Source organism: Electrophorus electricus, chromosome 23, assembly GCF_041902795.1.
Source record: "Electrophorus electricus isolate QZ-2024a chromosome 23, ASM4190279v1, whole genome shotgun sequence".
Classification (NCBI taxonomy): domain Eukaryota; kingdom Metazoa; phylum Chordata; class Actinopteri; order Gymnotiformes; family Gymnotidae; genus Electrophorus; species Electrophorus electricus.
In genome coordinates this window covers 3,925,584-3,945,192 of record NC_137519.1, presented here as the reverse complement: position 1 = coordinate 3,945,192, position 19,609 = coordinate 3,925,584, and the positions used below count along the sequence as shown (strand labels likewise).

Below are 19,609 nucleotides of genomic sequence, written 5' to 3'. Positions count from 1 at the left end.
AGGTTCGTACACAGGAATGCTCCTTATTGCTGGTGCTGACTTCAGACAAGCTCCTGAGGTAAAGGAGCCAACATGTCGCTGGAGGATCCGTTTTTCGTGGTAAAAGGGTAACCCAATATATTTTAATACTTTGCCTGTGAACTTTCGTTATCAGTGAAGTCCAGGGTTTGCTGCTGTCTTGTTATGAATTGACAGTAAGACGTCAGTAACGTACAGCAGGGCTGGTTTTTGAGCGCTAATAGCAGCGCTGCTAGCGTTAGCTTAGCTAGGATAGGCCTTTGGGTTTCCCGTCGAAGCGGACGGCTAGTTATTGTTCGATTAACTGTGGAAACATAGAAACGTTTACCTGTGTTGGGTCTGCACAGTTCGGTAGTGTGAGGAAGTGGGGAGTGATGTTTCAGGCCAGGTCCGCGTTTGCTAGCAGGCGTGTCCGACTCCTGTCAGGCTGTCCGATAGTTAACTTTACACTAGTTCAGCTCGCAGATTCCCTCTCGACGTTAAGTTGCATTTTGCAAAGACGTCGTCTTTTATGGTACTTTAGACAAAGGTGTAAGACGCCTATCATCTGATCGCGCATATCTGCTGCCTGCCACGTTATTGGAGTTTTACAGTAAAAAAAAACAAAAAACTACGTTGCCTGACCGTCCGTTTGCTTGTTTGTTTGCTTGTTTGTTTGCTTGTTTGTTTGCTTGTTTGTTTGCTTGTGTGTTTGCTTGTTTGTTTGTTTTTTTCCTCTGCATGAACGCGCACCCACACTGAAACCCGCACGCGTTTTGTCAGGGAAGTGCAGAAGGCGTTGTCGCGGGCGCGCGGACTGTTTGGGCGCTGGGAAGAGCTGCTGCACGAGGAGACGCCGGTGAGCCGCGACGAGCTCGAGTGGAGCACTAATGAACTCCGCAACTGCCTGCGAGCCATTGACTGGGACCTGGAGGACCTCCATGAAACCATCAGTATCCTCACAGAAAGAGGGGGGGGGGGTGTTCTGACTTTAGTGCATGCTGCTTCAGAGGGAAATTGCTTGCAGCCCTCTGCACATGTGCAAGAACGTGTGTCCGAGAGAGAGGATGCGGTTACCTCATAGCAGAAAACGAGATAAGGTAGATAAATGTAGGAATGTGTGTGTGTTTATAACCCTTAACCATGTGAGGCATCGTGGAGTCCAACCCTGGAAAGTTCCGTCTCGGGGAGAATGAACTGCAAGAGAGGCGTGAGTTTGTGGAGCAGACACGCACGGCTGTTCAGGTACGTGCATAACCCATCCGCATGCACTCATCATCGCCACATTTGTCTGGGATGCCATTTCTTGCTTGTCTGTCTCAGGGGTCCACAGGATCTTAGTTTGTGGGTTTGTCACTGTCTGTGGTTTTCCTGTTTGGAATTTGGGGCATCCAGCTCGTATGCCTTACAGATTTTCCTACATGTTCACTCACCATCCACTTTATTAGGAACACCTGTACACCTGCTCATTCATGTCATTATCTCATCAGCCAATCCTGTGGTGGCAGGTCAGCAGGGCAGTACATTATATCATGCAAATATGGGTCAAGAGATATTGCTAATGTTATACATCAGTGTATCAGAATAGGGGAAAACTGATTTGAGTGACTTGGATCAAGGCATGGCTGTTGGTACAAGACAAACTGGTTTGGAAACTGCACATGAGCTGAGAGTTTCGTGCAAAAACGGTCTGTAGAGTTTACACAGAACTGGGAAATTACAAAGGCATAAACACTCCAGTGAGCTGCAGTTCTCCAGGCAGAAACACCTTGATGAGAATGGCCAGATCAGTGTGAGCTGACAGGCCGACTATAACTCAGATAACCTCGCACAGAACCAGAACAGCTTCTGAGAACTGTGGGTGTACCGCTTTGGGTCGCACCACAGTGCGGTATGATGCAGGGATAAAGCAACGAGAACCCTCCAGTTGGTACAGCCTGTAGTGTATCAAGGAGTAACATGTATAGATCATGTTTTTATATAGGGCTAAAAACAAAAGCCAGTAGGTCTGTCAGCTACAAAACTGAAACGCATTTGTTACCAAAGTGCAAAATAAAATAATAAAGAAAATGTAATTTGTTCCACTTAGGCTATAATTCAGCATTTAAAGCTAAATCCCAACCTGATGAAATGTAAATGTAAATCGCTTCAGTTATGTTTGGCCCTGCCTGCTTTGGTATCTAGAGGACGCTGAAGAGCAGTGAGGGTAAGTAATTGGGCTCTCGTTTGGGGCTTTCCGTTTGTTTTTTTGGTGTTTTGTAGTGGCTAACAGCGCCTGTCCCATGGGAGACTGGACTTCAATTCTGTCTGAGCAAATACACCACACATCAATATGAGTCCTTGGGCCAGACTCCTAATACTACACTGCCCCACCTCTTTAATATGATCGAAAATTGTACGTTGCTCTGGTTGAGTGTAACTGTAAAAGACAACAGCAGAAGCTCGTGTCAGGCTATACTCTGGTCAGATTTTAGGGTAAAGACTCACCGAAACAGGACGGCTGAACGTTGGAAAAACGTTAGTTTGGTCAAGGGTTAAGGGTCAGTTTGTAGCATAAATAGCATGAATCTATGAACCCAACCTGCCTTGAGTCAGCTTGTTTGGTGGATCTAATGGGAATGCTTCCTGGGTCACATCGAGCCACTCTAATTGAGCATCATTTTAATGTTATAGTTTCTGTTCTTGGTCCTTCCTTTATGACAATTTATCCATCTTGTGATGGCTATTTCTGTCATGTTTATAGCACAAGTAATTGTAAACTGGTCCCATAAACAGGGCAATGTATTTTGGTCTCTCCCCAGTCACCAGAGCTGAACCCGATAGAGCAACGTTGAAATGTGGTAGAACGGGAGGTTCATCTGCACTAGTTACACGATAGTCATGTCACCATGGACCAAATTCCAAACTAATGTTTCCAGCTCTGGCAAATCCCATGCCATGAAGAACCGAGATGACTGTTCTGAGAACACACTGCTCAGTATTAATTCATTAGGCACACCATACCATACCCACATATTGTGCGTGTGTGTGTGTGTGTGTGTGTGTGTGTGTGTGTGTGTGTGTGTAGGAGATGAAGGAACAGCTCTCCAGTCCTTCTGCCGTAGCACAGGCAGAGAAGAAAAACAGACAAGTGAGTTTTCTCCCTTAAAATCCTCCATCATCACAGTGTGCTACGACCCACAGATCTTCAGTTCCAGGCTTCAAGCTCATTTTCCAGTTACGGATTTTGTGATCACCGCTGTACTTAATTGTTAAATAAATAATAATATTAACGTAGCCAATTAGCAACTTTTTTATTACTTGTGCCTGCAAGGTAAAAGGAGAGTTTAAAAACAGTACCATAACCCTTAGGACTATGATCTGAATACCTGTTAATGATGCAGATTAATTACGGGTGATTACAAAATCCTGAACTGGTTTATGGATTCAGCATGCAGAATTGAAGGCTGCTTCCTTAGACAAATCCTTAACACAAAACAAGCATATATATAAAATCTACATAACCTACTCTTAAAACTATCCTATAAAATGTCCTACACATAACTGTATTTTAGAGTGAGTGAGTGAAATTGTGAGCGTGTGTGTGGGAGCGCGTGTGTGTGGGAGCGCGTGTGTGTGGGAGCGCGTGTGTGTGGGAGCGCGTGTGTGTGGGAGCGCGTGTGTGTGGGAGCGCGTGTGTGTGGGAGCGCGTGTGTGTGGGAGCGCGTGTGTGTGGGAGCGCGTGTGTGTGGGAGCGCGTGTGTGTGGGAGCGCGTGTGTGGGAGCGTGTGTGTGTGGGAGCGTGTGTGTGTGGGGTGAGCGGGAGTGAGTGAGGGAGTGTGAATGAGAGGGAGTGAATGAGTTAGGGGTAGTGAGAGGGAGTGAGTGTGAGAGGGAGTGAGTGTATGGGAGTGAGTGTATGGGAGTGAGTGTATGGGAGTGAGTGTGAGAGCGAGTGTGTGAGGGAGTATCATCGAGAGAGTGTGTGTGTGTGTGTGTGTGTGTGTGTGTGTGTGTGTGTGTGTGTGTGTGTGAGTGAGAGAGGGAGGGAAGGAGGGAGGGATAGGGAGACTCTTAAACACATGCACTCTGCACAGGTGTTGCTGGGTGGGTCCACACAGACGCGATATGCAGGTTTGGAGCCACACCTAGTATCAGCCAACTCCAGATACCTCCAGGAGCAGCAGGAACAGCAGCAGGTGCACACTCACACCCTCACCTCCCCGCACGATCTCTCTCTCTCACACACACACATACCTTCATATGACTGACATCAATGCTGTAATGGCGCCCCCTGCTGTGCAGCTCATTGTGCAGGATCAGGACGACCAGTTGGAGCTGGTGTCCGGAAGCATCCGTGTGCTGAAGGATATGTCAAGTAGGATCGGGGACGAACTTGACGAACAGTCCATGTAAGTAGTGTGTTGTCAGCTGAACGTTTTAGCAGCAGTTTATCTGTGAGCATCACTAAATGGCCAGCAGATTCTGTCACACACTGCACTACCACTGCTCTATGCTGCCCTCTGCTGGTTGGACTACAGTCTTGCTGGCTGGGTGGAGTGAATAGAGTGGCCTCATTACTAACTGCCAATCTGTCTCTTTATTTTCCCCCGAAGCAGTTTAGGAAACACACCTGTCTCTTACTTAGACTTTAAAGAAAGTGTGTGTGTGTGTGTGTGTGTGTGTGTGCGTGCGTGTGCGTGCGTGCACGCGTGTTTCAGAATGTTGGGAGAGTTCACTGAGGAGATGGAGCAGACGGGGTCCAGAATGGATTCAGTGCTGAAGAAACTTGAAAAGGTTTCCCACATGACCAGCAGTACGTGCAGCCCAATCTGATACACGCGCGCCCCCCACACCCGCCCAGCCCAGCACCCTACCCAACATGCACCGTCCATATTTTCCACACATCCAACCCAACACCACTATGTTAACACACACCAAGTACTGTGGTGGAAGTCTCCAATCCTATAATACCGATAAGCCGAACACCAGTGGGTACAGCAAAATAAAATCTATAGTTTGTCTCAGCCCGAGGGTATCTCTCACACACACGGCATCTGTAAGGGAGAAATGGCTTCCTTCTTTTCCACTGTGCTTCTTGTTCTGCTCTCAGCCCTCCCAAGCGAGCAAAACTACACAGAAAAAGGGTTGTTTTGCTCCCTGCTGTTTTATCTGCCCCGCAATAGAGCGTTCTTCTCAGAAGCCAGATTAGCAGATTATACAAGAGTTGTTGTGATGTTCTGGCAATGCGTGCAGTTTGCAGAAAGAGGAACTGTCTGTTCCACTCCCTTTTTGACACATGCAGTGTAATATTCCATTACAGTGACCCTCACTGAACCCAGCACGCACTCAGCATGCTTCCCCGCTCATCCGTCACCGTCATAACACCAAACATGGGTCCATTCATAGACCTTGCCTAGTCCCAGAACGACCTGGGCCGCACTTCGGCCGCTGATGGGCTGTTGCTGTTGCTCTGTGTTGCAGGTAGGAGGCAGTGGTGCGCAATAGGAGCGCTCGTCGTCATCCTGATCGTGGTCCTCATCCTTTTCTTCGCCCTGTGAGGATGACTGCTCACGTCCGTCTGGCCTCCAGCAATCCTGCCCTAACAGGCCCCGCCCCGCCCTGGGGGCGGTCTGAGACGAGAAAAGACCCTCCTCTTTCCAGCACTCCACCCACACATCCACCCAGACTGTAGGATTGAGGTCTTTATCTGCTGGGACTCCTCCCCCTTCCATTTTCTCCCCCTCCCCCGTCACGTAGGATATGGGTGCCGTGCATAACCTACACTGGACTGCATCACCTTAAGACCGATGCGGCAAACAGTGGGTGGTTATTATTTTTTTTTATAGTCAGACTTTTCATTTTACTCCGGGACGCATTTGGGTGGGGCGGCGTTGCCTTATTACGTGTTTATACATGTGTGGTTCCCAGTGTAGCGAAGTGATCATGTAAAATAGCTGCTTGAAATATCGTTATGCAAATGTCAACCCTCGTGCAGCGGCAGGGCAAAACTTTTGGTCGGCAATGCTGGTTAGAGTCTGGGAGCCAGAGAAGGTCAGGAGGTCCGATAGCGCGGTGGACGTTCCCGAGGAGAATCGGGTCGTACATTTCAGTCCCGTGACTCCACGGAGGTGGCTGGGGTCTTGTGGGAGTCTGCCAGTGCTTTCTGAGGTCTGCCCTGGTTGTTATCTGTGATCGTCTGCCTCGCTGTGGGGATCACTGGGGCTTGAATGGCCACTGTGAGAGTGTTTTAAAGAAGAGTCCTTTTGAACTTTTATTACAAAAACTCCCAAAAAACAAAAACCGCTCGTTGAGTACTCACTGTAGCCCCTTCACGTCAGCATTTGTAGAAGAGCTTACTGTTATCTATAGTCTGTGATCACGTCCCAATAAACATGTGCAGCAGTGCTCGTCTAGGATCAGTTTTCCGGACTACCGGACATATAAATGGCAGTGGAACCTGATCCCAGACCAGTACTGCTGCGCATGCCGTCCTCCTGCAGCTGGCTGTACAACAGTTGCCAAAACCTATTGCAGTTGAATAGGTAGAGTGATGAAGTCTTGATGAGACGTGACTCGGGCTGTCCGGAGAGATTTTGACAAATTGTTTACTTTGGGGGTGGGGGTTGCAAATGCTGCGATTCAGTCATTGGCAAAACTTTCACCTGGAGCAACTGAGATCAGTCAGGAGCCACCAGCTCGTGATAGCGATTAACAACTGACACAGCATGCAGCTGGAGTCCAGGGGGGAGATCAGATCCATGTCAGAGACTGAGATCTGACCAATCGCTCGCGTAATCAGACACCTAATGGAAGTGCAGAGCAGACACGAGCATGGTGTTGGTTCTTCTGCTCTCCTCTGTGTAACTAACCTGGTTCAGCTCACAAAACGATCCAGAAACGAGGCCCAGTCCTGCCACACACAGTCTACAGAGCTAAACTAATGTGATTTATTTTGGCATTTTAAGCAAATGCAGACTCACGGTTCTAACATGCGTTACTGTATCGTTCAGCGGACTGCAGTAGAAATGATCTTTTTTAAATCTGATTTTTTTTATGAGAAATGATCAGTACAACAACAAAAAAAAGTCTCCAGTTTTTATAAAGGTATGTAATTCTCACAATGTTTGCTATTTTTACCTCTGAGGGACAAGCGTCCTGCTGGGATTAACATGGTTATTGCTGATGTTTTGGTCGATATGTCTAATTCACTTATAATAAGGGGCCGATATGAATCCTGAAGAAAAGATGATGGACGACCCGTTTAAATTCCCTCTCAGCGGGAGTACAGCTAAATACCTAGTCCAGCCCTAAAAATTTTGGCAGGGCTTTTGGTGTGTGTGTGTGTGTGTGTGTGAGTGAGACACACACACTCTGTCAGATCACAGATATGTTCTTGGACTGGCAGACTGTGAATGCTTTCTGTGTGTGCAAGCTCATAGAGGGGATCTACATTAAACCCAGGACCCAGAACAAACTCGCGCACACACACTGCAGTTTCGTGAGAGCAATGTTTGTGGAAATCTTCGTGCAGCTGCCAGGTTTTCTCACTCTCCATTTTTATATCAAAGGCACAGTTTCAATGTGGTGATCTGCAGAAAAAAAGAAATTGCCAAAATGCTACTGTGTAGTATGGTTTGGTTTGTCTACGTTCTTACATGCAGAATTGTGTTCGGTACGAGCTTGTTTGCCATTTACAGTTGCGTAGCGGTTGGTTCGTTTGGAAGAGCCGTGCTGAAGGACGGCGGTTCCTTTTCTGACTGTACACGTTCGGTATGTGATTTGATGTGAAATGACTTTCTGATTTGCTGGAATAAACTTCCTGGATCCTCAATAAATATGCATTTATAATAACTTCAGTTTATGGACATCATGCGAACAAGAAGAGTGAAAGTTTCTTGCCACAAACTTTTTTTTTTCTTTCTTTTTTTTTAAATTAAGATTTATTCCATTTTTTTTCCCCCATTTTTATTACAGTAGTTAATGTGCAATTATCTTTCGTATTGGATCACAGTAAAGGAACTCACAAAGGTATTGGCACTTGGAACACAGATGAACACTCCTGTACTCAGGGTGGGGGTGGGGTTTGACATCAGTAAACATTACTGCATCGGATTTCAAAAAAGCGATTTGTGGGGGCTTTAATACTTCATGCTGCAAAAGCACAACTAACAATCAAACTTCTTTAGTGTTTTTATAATGTACAGTATACATTATATATTGATATTTATAGCGTATTGTACATATGTATATTGGTATTTATAGTGGATAAATAAAAAGACCTGCAAGAACCTTGGAACCACACCAGAGACACTCTCTCCATTACCATGGCGATAGAACCCCCTGGCCCCATTGTGAGGTAATAATCTACCACATTCCACATTCTAGACACACCCCTCCATCAGAAAATCCACATGTGACACACCTAAGACCTTTCTAGGGCTCTGGGACCAGGGAACCATGGCAGAGGGCTGCGGAGGTAGATCCACACACCTGCGCAAAGGGTGTGTGCGTGTGTCAGTCAGGCTCTGGTGGGCCGGGTCCATAGAGCTGAGCAGTAGAAGAGGTTGTGACCCCGGAGGGGCCTAGAGGTCGCTGGTAGCAGATCGGCGCACAACAAATGCAGAGTGCAGCACAGGGAGGAGAGGAGAGAAGTGATGGATCGATAATACATGGGGGGGGGGGGGGGGAAATCCCCTAATGCATAATACATGTGATTAGTAAGTTATTATGCATAATTGTCCATATTGACGTTCCCACCTGTTATGTTGATTTTCAGTCATATTACACAGTGTGTCCTGCTCTGACTCTCCCCTCCCTCCCAACCCCACTGATTAGAGAGACACGTCGAACATCTCTTGGCCACACCCACTCTACACCCATGATGAAGGGGGTGTGGCCTGAACACAGCTAGAGACAACAACAATCAAAAAACGACAACAGTGGAATTAAGACAAGTAAAAAGAAGAAAAAAATATATAATAAACATTTTAAAAGCAACAGATCCTAAGGTGGCTGCAGCCACCCCCTCGCTATAAAAGTGTGTGAGAGGGCGCGAAACGTGCAGCATTGCTGGCTCAGAGCTCAAACCCTCAGCTAAAGGGAAATGCTCTCCTCTGTCTTTTACTCTCGTTCCCTTTTTTTTCTCGTTCTCTGTGAGGAGCAACAGATGCGCTTGGAGATTGACTAGTCCAACAGGCTTGCACTTCTTTCGCCATATCCCAGTCCCCACCCTCAGGGTCGGGGCCTTTGGCCAAGAAAAGGCTCCTTAGAAACCATCAGCTACACCAAATCCACAATTAAAGTGTCGAATACCCAAGGGACGTGCTCATTTAAGGCCAAAATAAGAAATTTCAGGATTACCACATCAGTTACTGATAATGCTGGGTAATATTGCTTTGGGTCCCAAAACTGGTTTGATTGATAAATAGTTTAAAAATGTGTACTTTTTAGTTACTTTACAATTATTACTATTTGGCAGCTTTCATAAAATGCAAAATCGTCACCTAGAAGAGTTAAATTTGTTTGGTCAGTTAGGGACAGTTATTTCAGAAACACAAAACGGGACGTTTTTAAGCACAGAATCGGGCTGCTCTCTTCTTGTTTTTTTTTGTCCTGTGGATGTGCTGCCCCCTTCTGCTCAGGAATGGATACCGATTGCGTCATACGACGCCTCCGTCTAAGAGGCAGCAGTTAAGAAGCTATACGGCAGGCGGCCAACACGCTCAGCAGCCGTTTGGCCGCCATCACCGAGATCCGCGACGGCACGACAGACAAACGGAACTCGGTTCCAGAGGGTCCTCAGACATCCAAGCAGACTCCAGAAAGGGAAGCCAGAATGCATTCTTTAAAAACCATGAGAGCAATTCAGTGCGTTAGAAACTCCGTATGTCTTCCCTCCTAGTCCCCCCTCCTCTCGCCCTTCAGTCATAAATGATGCCAAAACAGCCTGCATGCCTCTCTGCTGTTTTACAGCTTATGCTCAGTAACCACTGGCTGGGATCCACATTAATGCTTGTAATTAGCTGTATCTCTATCGCAAGTAAACCTACAAAAATACAAAAAAAAAATAATAATAATCATGATAAAAATCAAAAAGCACAAGTTGTAAAAGCAAGCTGTCCGAACAGCTACAAAGCTTTGTGTGTGTGTGTGTGTGTGTGTGAGAATTTATATACACTTTGCTTGCACAGCCGATGAAGGATGTCTGTCTGAAATGTCCTGTTTCTCTCGTGTATTTCACTGCAGTAGTTGGAGCGAAGCTTGAGAGGCTTTGTGTGTTTTTAAAAGGGATTTGATTCTGCACTATTTCTGTTCTTTATTTATTTAGTTTCTTTTAAAGAATGCTGCTCATTCTGTTACTGCAGTCTTGTGTTTCGCAGCAGGTTTATTTATGTGCCTCCAGTCTTTAACCTGCCATCTACCCAAAGAGGATGGGGTGTGTGTTTGTTTTTAAACACCCACAGAGGTTCACACATATGCACACACACCCCATCTATACAATGAGGATGTGGGGTGTGTGTGTGTGTGCGCGCTTTTAACACCCTCAGAGGTTTACGCATACTCACACACCCCATCTACACAATGAGGATGTGGGGTGTGTGTGTGTGTGCGCGCTTTTAACACCCACAGAGGTTCACACACACACAAAGATACACATCAAAGAGCCAACTCATGGCGTATATTAGGGTATAGCCGGACACGGCAGTTGGAATGTTGACTGCTGTCCGCTCTCTCACAGGGATGTTCCTACAAACATACACGCGCGGACACACGCACATGGATGCATGCGCGGACACTCAGCCACTGTCAACCTGTTTTCAGTCCCATCTGTTGTTTGGACAGCAGCGCGCACACACACATCTAATGCTTGTGTTCAGACACTTTCATTTGCACTTCCTGAGGCTGCTCAAATTTGACTCATAAAGTGAAAATTAAATTGAAACCAAAAATGAGGAGGCGAAATCAGATTTGGCCTGCAGTGCGATCTGATTATTCATTTAGTGAACAGAGACCACCGTCTCACTGCAGCAGCTGTGTGTGCGTGTGATTACGTGTCTGCGTGTGAGTCTGTCTGGATGTGCACGTATGAATCTGTCTTCTGTCTAATCCCCTCCTTCTGGTTGCACTGGAACTGTATGTCTCTCCCAGTGAGTCAGACAAAAACAAACACAGCTCATTGCCCCACACACACACACAGGCACGCACACACACAAAAGCCAGACATATACACGCACGCATTCATCTTCTAGAACCCAGCATACCCTCTTCCATACGAACATTAAAATGCATGCGCACACCCATGCCCACGGTGTGGCGCTGACACGCTTATATGTGGATCACTTTCACACACGTCTTTGTAATGGCAGCCACCAAAACCCCAGCGTGCATTCACACAAAAACAGCCACCACTGCCCCCAATTCTAAGCACTGGCTTTTCTTCAGTCCAAACGGAACACTGTGATTTGCACTAAGGTGCGAATTCCTGCTCTCTTTTTCTGAGATTATATCCGAGTGCAGTCTCTTAGGATCGTACCACTTGGCCAAGGGGTGTTAAAACTAGTGTCCAATTCTCCACCCCCCTGTGCATTGTCTTTAGTTGAAAAGGTCTCTGAAAAGTAGACCTATTTTTATAAAACTTTACTATTTCTTTAAAAAACTGTAAACCTCTTATAAAAGCTATAAACAAAAGGACACTGCTTTAAAAAAAAAAGAAAAAGCAAAAAATTTGAAGCTTGTCAGACAGTTTGCACAGGACATTTTTCTGCTCTGCTTTAGTATCTGTATGTTGGTCTCAGGTCAGTTCCATCCTAACTCCTTCAATGACGGCGACCGTCAGCATAGGGTGGTACAGTCCTGGGTCTGCCCACCCTCAGCCACAGACCCAGCTGCCCAATCAGTCGTAGCCGACAAACTGTTCTCAGATCAGGGTAACAAGCTAAATTTACCCACACTTGCATTTACACAGCTACACAACTGGACATCACAACATCATTTATGTTATACTATGGTATTCCCACTGCTGTTCCAGCCATTTTACTCTCATTCTGTAGTACTGTACGGAGGATCTCGCAACTTCCCCTGTGCACGCAGGCATGCACGCAGCCATGCACTACAGGACATGTTCTGTGAAAGATCCAGGGTGAATGCACACCCGGCTCACAGGCTCTGGGAAACCGCCGATCAGATTCTCTCGTTAGGGATGGAGACTCTGGGAACGTTTTGGGAAGAAGTGGCCCCATGCGGAACACGCGCATTCTCCAAATCCAGTTCACCTTCACGGCCACTTCTCAAGCTCACCTTCTCTGTCTAGCTCCGCCGACACATAAAAATGGAACATATTACTTTGGACTGAAACTCCAGGTGACAACGTCATCTCTATTCAATCATAAATTGAGGTTCTAGAACCTTCACACTTTATCGCTCCTGTTATATCAAACACAACAAAATATCACTTACCCCCTTATCATAGTGTTTTCAATCACAATCCACTGGGATATATCACACACAAATAAAAGCAACTGAAAAAAAAAAGTATATATAAAAATTTAAAAGATGAAAAAAGGGTTTCGGGGGAGGGGAGTGTGTTGGTGGGGGAGCGCCACTAAACAGCTCACCTGTTTAACAGTCTCGAGGCAGGTGAGTTTACAGAACCTTCTGGACACATACATTCACGATGGATACAGTGTTTTCAGACTGCTAAAGTGCTTCCTGCCTTGTCGGCCTCGCGGCTCCGTCACATGTACACATGCCCCGCCCCTTTTTGGGAATTTGTGTTCACGAGAGGGTTTGAGAGGGTGTAGTCCTAGAGGAAGTCCATACACAGGTGGCTGATGTTCAACGTGGTTAAAACAAACAACAAAAACTCAGGATCGGGATTGATGAATCCATAACAGAGCAGAGAGGGGGGGGGGACATCCAGAGAATTCAACCACGGTCTTCCAAAACCGCTCTTGTCCTCCAGCACGGTTGCACCCTCCCTCCCTCGTGCCGGCCTGGGACAGAAGCGCGCATGGTGGTGTCTGGCATCGCAGGAAATGATGGAGCAATGGAAGAAATCGAGGAGCAGTGCGTTATGTAGCGTCGCTATGGTAACCGTACTCACTAAAACAAAGCGCCGCTGTCTCCACCTATGGCCTGCAGCGCCTCGGTGGACGACTGGGCAGCGTCGTGGCCCACTCCTCCCTCCAGGGTGGGCGTGTCAAAAGCAGGCTCCGCCCCCAAGGCGTCGGCGTCTGCCTTGGCAGCCTCGGGGAAGAAACTGGTGTAGGCGTCGTTCTCAGCCATCAGGAGCTTCAGCTTGGGAATCCAGCTCTTCCTGACGACGCGGCGAGCATTCGTGCACATGTCTGCCGCGATCGCGTTCATCTCGCTCTCCTTAAAATGTGGCGCGAAGTTCTGGCAGTAGACTGCAGAACAAAAGGGAAAATAAAATGAACACTGACACAAATAGCATAACAAAAACTGGGTTCATCATAAGACCTTTCCAGGTTTTTATTGCTTTTTAAATAATGTTAAAACGCAGTTCTCTCTCCCCCCCGCCCCGCCCCCCCCCCCAAAGCATGGCATCACCCGGCCAGGAGGCCGAAGGTCATGCATGCTTCCTGTGATACACATCTAGCCGGGCACTACACTTTTTTTAAAAACTGCCACCAGCATGACATCACTGGAAGACTCAACACGCTCAGAGGAGAGCATCAACCCCCAGGGAGCGCATCTACGCACAAAGGGGAGGGAGAAGCCGCCCAACCCCACCAGACAGCGAGACCAATTAAGCGCTCCAGCCGTGGACGGGTCATCGGATACGCCACTAGCGCTTAGACCGCTAAGCCTCTTGGGAGTGGTGGAAATGTCATTAAAAAAAAAAAATCCTAATACAAAAACAAGAACAGTTCTACCACGGTTGACTACAGTATAAATATATGTATTCAGAGTCTACACTAGATTAGCTTTATTTAAGTGCACATTCTCCAGTCACTGATACAAATACGAAGCGTTTGCATGGGTGGGTCTAACTCACACTTGACTGCGTGCAGAACGCGGCTGTCTAGAGGCTTTCGGTTTGGGTCGTTGGTGGAGGAGCGAATGCCTGTTCCACAGCTGTTAGCCAGAGTGCTCCTACAGTACAGAAGAGAGACAGAGAGAAGCATGAGAGCAGAACACGTATACCCACTCTGTTCCACCTTCAGCGAATTTCACCGGGCACGTCTCGTCCGCTCTGCCGTACCGGTCGAAGAAGGCCGCGAGCAGGCGGCGGAGGAGCACTTTGTGGCGAGTGCCGGCACTGATGTGGCAGTTCATGAGCTGGGCGCGGGAGATGAAGACGCTGGTGCCTGTCACCAGCTCTAGCTTCTCTGCCGGGTCGCCCTCCTCGTACAGCCTGGGGTGGCAGCGGTTCCCGATCTGGGAGATCAGCTCCGTGGGGAGAGAGGTGAGGTCCTGGCGCACTCTGACCCCTCTCCCCCGCGACTCTACAGTCAGGTGGTCTGGCAGGGAGTCCACTCGTTCTCCAGCTGGACAAGACACAAGGACTTTTAGTTACACGTAGTGATAGTGGGTCCACTAGAAAGAAAACGAAGAAATAACACAGCCTCGTTATCTCTGTCCTTGTTACGGATTATAATCTTTACACTGTGGAGATCTTCAATAGAACCCAGTCATAGGTCCACATGTTTTGAACTATTCCCTATTTCGCTACATTAATTGACTAGGGCAAACTGAAAAACCTTAAAAATCTAGTGCCTTCCATATTATCAACCTGGTGTAGAAAAAAACTACCTCAATTAAATAATCCACAATCACTTGTAGAAATATTTATACTACTTCCATTTAATTAATAAACGATTTTGAACAAAATATAGGAATATCATGTTTATAAGCAAATTATAACACTAGAGTTACTTATGGAGTTCAACAGGGGTCAATCCTGGTCCCATTTCAAATATGCACTAGTCATCAGTTTATTATAATTGGACAAATCAAAAGCCGTCAGCTGAGTAATGAATGGAGAGCATGTCCTGTGTGCTTCTCCTACCTGCCGCCCCCATGTTAAGCATGCTGTACATGGTGTACATATTACAGATCTGCCTGTACTGCTCTTCGTCCGTTAGCTCCTCCTCTTCCTCATCATCATGGTAAGAGATGGGTGAGTCACTGGTGTATATGCTAAGGTTGCCTGGGCTTGTGCCCTCTGGAGTGCCTCCACCACTATCTCCACCTCCACCACAGCTGCCACCACTGTTGCTGGTGTTGTTGTTGTTGTTATTGTTGTTGTTGTTATTGTTGGTGTTGTTGTTATTGTTGCTAGTAGCACTGCCACCCAACACCGCCGCAGCCTGAAGCGGCGCAGCCCCCCGCGATGCGTCCTGTGAGAAACGCGCCGCCTTCCTCATCCCCCCTCCTCCCCCCCCGCCGGATCCCCCGCCCCCCTCCCGGCCGGCCCCCTCCCAAAGCCGCTTTGCCACGGGGGTGCAGACCACGGAATACGGAGAACCTTCCTGCTGTGGCTGCTGCTGGGATGGGTGCTCCGTTTTCACCCTCGACACCAGCGGGAGCGGCGTGAGGCAGGAGGCGGGGCGTCCCGCCGCCCCCCCTCCACCTCCCGCGGCCCCGCCCCCGGTCTGCGTCACGGGGCTCTGGGGTTCCGAGGGCGGAGTCTCCTCTGCGTGCAGGCCCTGCGAGTCGCAGCTGGGCGAGCTGACCTTGAGGAAGAACTCGGTGCCCTTCTCCATGATCTGCTGGATCTGCAGGAAGCCGGCCGTGTACATGAGCAGGAACTGGTCGCCCACGTTCATGCTGAGCCTCCCCGTGTAGCAGAAGGACAGGATCTGCTGGAAGCTCTGCGGCTGCACGGCCGGCGGCAGCTCCACCACTGAGCTCTTCCCGCCCGAGTTGAAGAGGTCACGGAAGTAGGAGCTGCTGGCTGCGAGCACGGCGCGGTGCGCCTTGAAGGCGTGGCCCTTCACCACCACGGACACGTCGCAGTACAGGCCCTGCAGGCGCTGCTCGTTCAGACACTCCAGGACGCTGTTGCCGAAGTTGGGAATGGCCATGTGGAGAGTCTGAGCCATGTCTCTATGCCCAGCAACACAGGGTCTGCAGAGAGCACGCACACACACACACACACACACACACACATGCGCTTTATAGGACATCAACCCAGAACCACTACACATATGGTCTGCTGAACAGACAAGAACAGACAAGCACAAATAACTAGAGCACACAGGCTGAATGGAAGGAGTGTTTCATTTCAGAAGTTAAAATTGTGCAGATCATAATGCAGCTAATCATTAAATTTCCAATCAGTTAGAGCCGAGCAACTCCAGAACCAGCCCTGAATCTGCCAAGGACACAGTTAAACGTGCAAAGTTAAAGTTAACACTGAATGTTTTCATTTCTAATACTTAAAAGCCTTTATTTTGCAGTACTAAATGCTCGCGTGCTATTTCTTTAATGCACTCAATTAAGTGCGACAATTTGCCGATGGGTTGACCTGGGTGTTTTGGCACAAGCCAAACTGCGCAGTGTTGTACCTGTGCAGCATCTGCATCTGAAGCCCTGGTCACTGAGATATGCACATACTGTGCTGAGTTTATGAGATATGCACATACTGTGCTGAGTTTATGAGATATGCACATACTGTGCTGAGTTTATGAGATATGCACATACTTATAAACTCACCACAGTATGTGCATATCTAATAAACGGAGCTGCGTCCTTGACCTGACCTACTGCTAAAGAGGAAAGTACAAAATATTTTATCGCATGCTTTTGCATGAGATGAAGCTGTATCTGATTAATGACTTTATGACTTAGATCAACCGCTGCCTATCAGCTATAATTCACTGCAGTACAGTTTGTTTCTCACACAAAATTGCACAATTTCTGACAGTGGAGGTAAACACAAAAAAACCCCAAATAATTTAAGAGAAAGATTAAGAGGCAAATTTGACAGAAATAACTGATTTCTTTGTTAGGTACATTGTGTATTACTGCATGAACAGTTATTGAAGACTAAGACCTAACTCTGGGCCAATTCTGAGCAAGGTCTTACAAATACATCGGGTTTATCCAAACAACCTGAGCTACTTCTAAATCAGTTCGATTCATCAAAACTTTAAAAGTCATCCAAACTTGAATGAGATCATATTAAGCCTGTACTCAGGCAAAAAAAAAAAAAATCTATCCAGGACTACAAATTGCCTTTAACAACCCGATTTAGAAATGACAATTAAATAATCAACAATCATTCGCAACTAATACTTTACACGTGTTCCTAGTGTCAAACGAGCGCCGTTTTTTTTCCTTAACTGTCAAAGGACACCCCTATCCCACCCACCCACCCAGTACCACCCAAGTACCACTTAACCTCTCCACCCAGGTACCAAGGGGTCAACAGGGTTAAACATATGGGTCTGACCCCCAGGGTCCCCACACAAACCCTCCCCCTACACCGGGATGTTGCACCCCAGTTAGTGTCAGAGCAGTGAGCAGAGTGATGGATCAACGCGAAGCAAGTCTTCCTCTTGGATTTTTATAGTACTACACATCTAAAGCCACGACATGAACAGCCTTCGTGTTACTAAAACGGAAAGTTGCGTGTGGCACGTCTGAAATCTCCCTGAGATGTCACCCAAATACCTTTCTAGCTCCTGGTCTGAAGGGTTAACGGGAGCTCCCGGCGAATAGCACGCGATTAGCAGAAATCTGCAAATATCACTTTTTAAAATGTGCAAATCAAGACCTGATGCAGCTTGTTGTGCCTTTGCATCGATTTATCGGAGAATCCCAACGACAGTACATTTCGTCTGCATTCATCTCCATTAATCGTTGGTATTATCCCGCATTAACGGTAACGTGTTTTTTCTTTCCCCTCGAGGAACGAGCTGCTATTCTGAGCATCAGACCACTAAATATAAAACAATTTCGCATTTTACTTCAACCCGTAACTGCCTGTTCACCACCGCACGCGCCTTGGGGAAGCCTGCGGTGGGCGGCGAGTCAGCGCCCCGCCGCGTGCCAGCATCCGTGCCCGGTAAGACACGAACTCTCGGCTGGCACGGGCCGGGGGAGTAACGGAAAAGAAAAAAAAACCAACAACTATACCCGTGACGCCAAATTTCGTCCTCCGTCGCGGCACTCCAGTGGCACTGCGCGACACCCGCAAGAGGTCTGTCGCAAAACCAGTCCAGCAAATCAATGATTTAGGATTTGCACGTCCGCCGCTCGCGCCCCCTCCGTGCCAGTGCACTGCGATGTCGGCTCGAGTTGCATTCTACGGCCTACACATGGGGCATCAACGCCGGAGGCAACAACGGAGCCCGTTAATAACGGTCTAACGCATTTGTCCTTTTGTAGACTTGCACAATCGGACGATCGCCGACTTCCAACAGAATATGTTGCAAAAAAAAACAACAACAAAAAAACCCACCAACCTAAAAAATTCTAATTTCGCACCAAGGATTCAGATAAAGTCTATTCCGTTTTTGGAGGGGAGGGGCGCCCCTGACTCTTTTTCCCCCCTCGACATCAACAGGTCATCCCGGGACAGATGCCGCAACTGGGGATGAGCCAGACCGGACCAGCGCTGCAACGAGGGAAGGCGCGGGGCGACCAGACAAGCCGCGCACCATTAACCCACCTGACGTCTATATGCAATAAGACACACCTAATCTTGTTATTTTAAAATTCAACAATAGTTGATGTGGTCGTTTTAAAATTCCCCCACTATAATTAGTTGCTAAAAGAGTTGGATGAAGCGGTATGAAGTCAGAACGCGCATGCACCGTGAAGTCAGTGAAGTGGTTAAAGTTTTGCTGGTGCGGTTCCTCGAGCCCATCCCCCATGCAGCTATCGCACACCTTCCGAAAAACAATACCACCCCCACCCACCCCTACCCCACCCCCAAACCACCCCTACCCCACCCCAAGCGCACCGCTAAGGGAGCCTGCTCCAGAGCAGCTCCGCTTACCCCCGTCCTCTGTGACCCGCACTAACCAGCGTGGACCGGGATCAACTCGCGCCCTCGCCGTGATCTGCTCGAGAGGGTTTCAGCTGGGGAGTCGGAAGGCTCCTCGCTCTCGCTCTCGCGACAGGCGGCCATGCATTTGTGCACAAGCAGGCGCGATGCGGAGCGCAGAGTGATCGAGGACACACATACCCCCCTCCCCCCTCCACCCCCCCCCCCCGCTCCTGCTCCCGGGGGGGACGAAGAGCGCAGAGCCACCGATCACGCAGACGGAGAGACAGACGGAAAAGACAGACAGACGGACGCACGCGCGCCTCGTAGACTAACCTCTCCCGCGCGGAGCACCTATCACCACCGGGGGGCCGGTCGCACGCGGAGTCCCCTCCTGCGCGCCTATATAGATGGGTCGACGCACGGACGGGTACGACGGAAGCTTGTCGTCTCCCGGCGCTCGCGACGATGCTGAGAAAGCAGAGCACTCGCGCGCGCCCAGGCTCCGGCAGGTGAACCCCCCCCCCCCCCCGGGGGGTCCGAGTGGCGCGCGCGCTGAACGCCACCTCCGTGCAGTATACACGGAGGAGACGCTGCGTGTCTTTAGGACACAAACATCCCTCCTGACTTGTTTGCACATGTATTTGCGTTTAAGATTTGATTATGTGTGTT

The 19,609-nt window shown here is 48.3% G+C and overlaps 2 protein-coding genes across 8 annotated transcripts; one reads left to right on the top strand and one right to left on the bottom strand.

The window, feature by feature from the left end:
- stx10 (syntaxin 10) lies at positions 1-7,830 on the top strand. Of its 2 annotated transcripts, none has more exons than XM_026996461.3 (8): positions 1-107; positions 781-950; positions 1,148-1,242; positions 3,065-3,127; positions 4,074-4,175; positions 4,282-4,388; positions 4,698-4,792; positions 5,461-7,830. In XM_026996461.3, exons 1-8 carry the CDS (start codon positions 73-75, stop codon positions 5,535-5,537), a joined length of 744 nt encoding a protein of 247 aa, XP_026852262.2. In that variant the 5' UTR covers positions 1-72; the 3' UTR covers positions 5,538-7,830. The 2 variants fall into 2 exon arrangements, with proteins under 2 accessions (XP_026852262.2, XP_081562044.1); XM_081705918.1 differs by having other exon boundaries at positions 2-99.
- Positions 7,831-12,806: 4,976 nt separating this feature from the next.
- Positions 12,807-19,417, bottom strand: nacc1b (nucleus accumbens associated 1, BEN and BTB (POZ) domain containing b). Of its 6 annotated transcripts, none has more exons than XM_035520787.2 (5): positions 19,274-19,417; positions 15,011-16,071; positions 14,204-14,489; positions 13,997-14,094; positions 12,807-13,385 (listed from the first exon to the last, which is right to left on the bottom strand). In XM_035520787.2, exons 2-5 carry the CDS (start codon positions 16,044-16,046, stop codon positions 13,081-13,083), a joined length of 1,725 nt encoding a protein of 574 aa, XP_035376680.1. In that variant the 5' UTR covers positions 16,047-16,071; positions 19,274-19,417; the 3' UTR covers positions 12,807-13,080. The 6 variants fall into 6 exon arrangements, with proteins under 6 accessions (XP_035376680.1, XP_035376678.1, XP_035376681.1 ...); XM_035520785.2 differs by lacking the exon at positions 19,274-19,417 and adding an exon at positions 18,950-19,109; XM_035520788.2 differs by lacking the exon at positions 19,274-19,417 and adding an exon at positions 18,914-19,107.
- Positions 19,418-19,609: the final 192 nt, after the last annotated feature.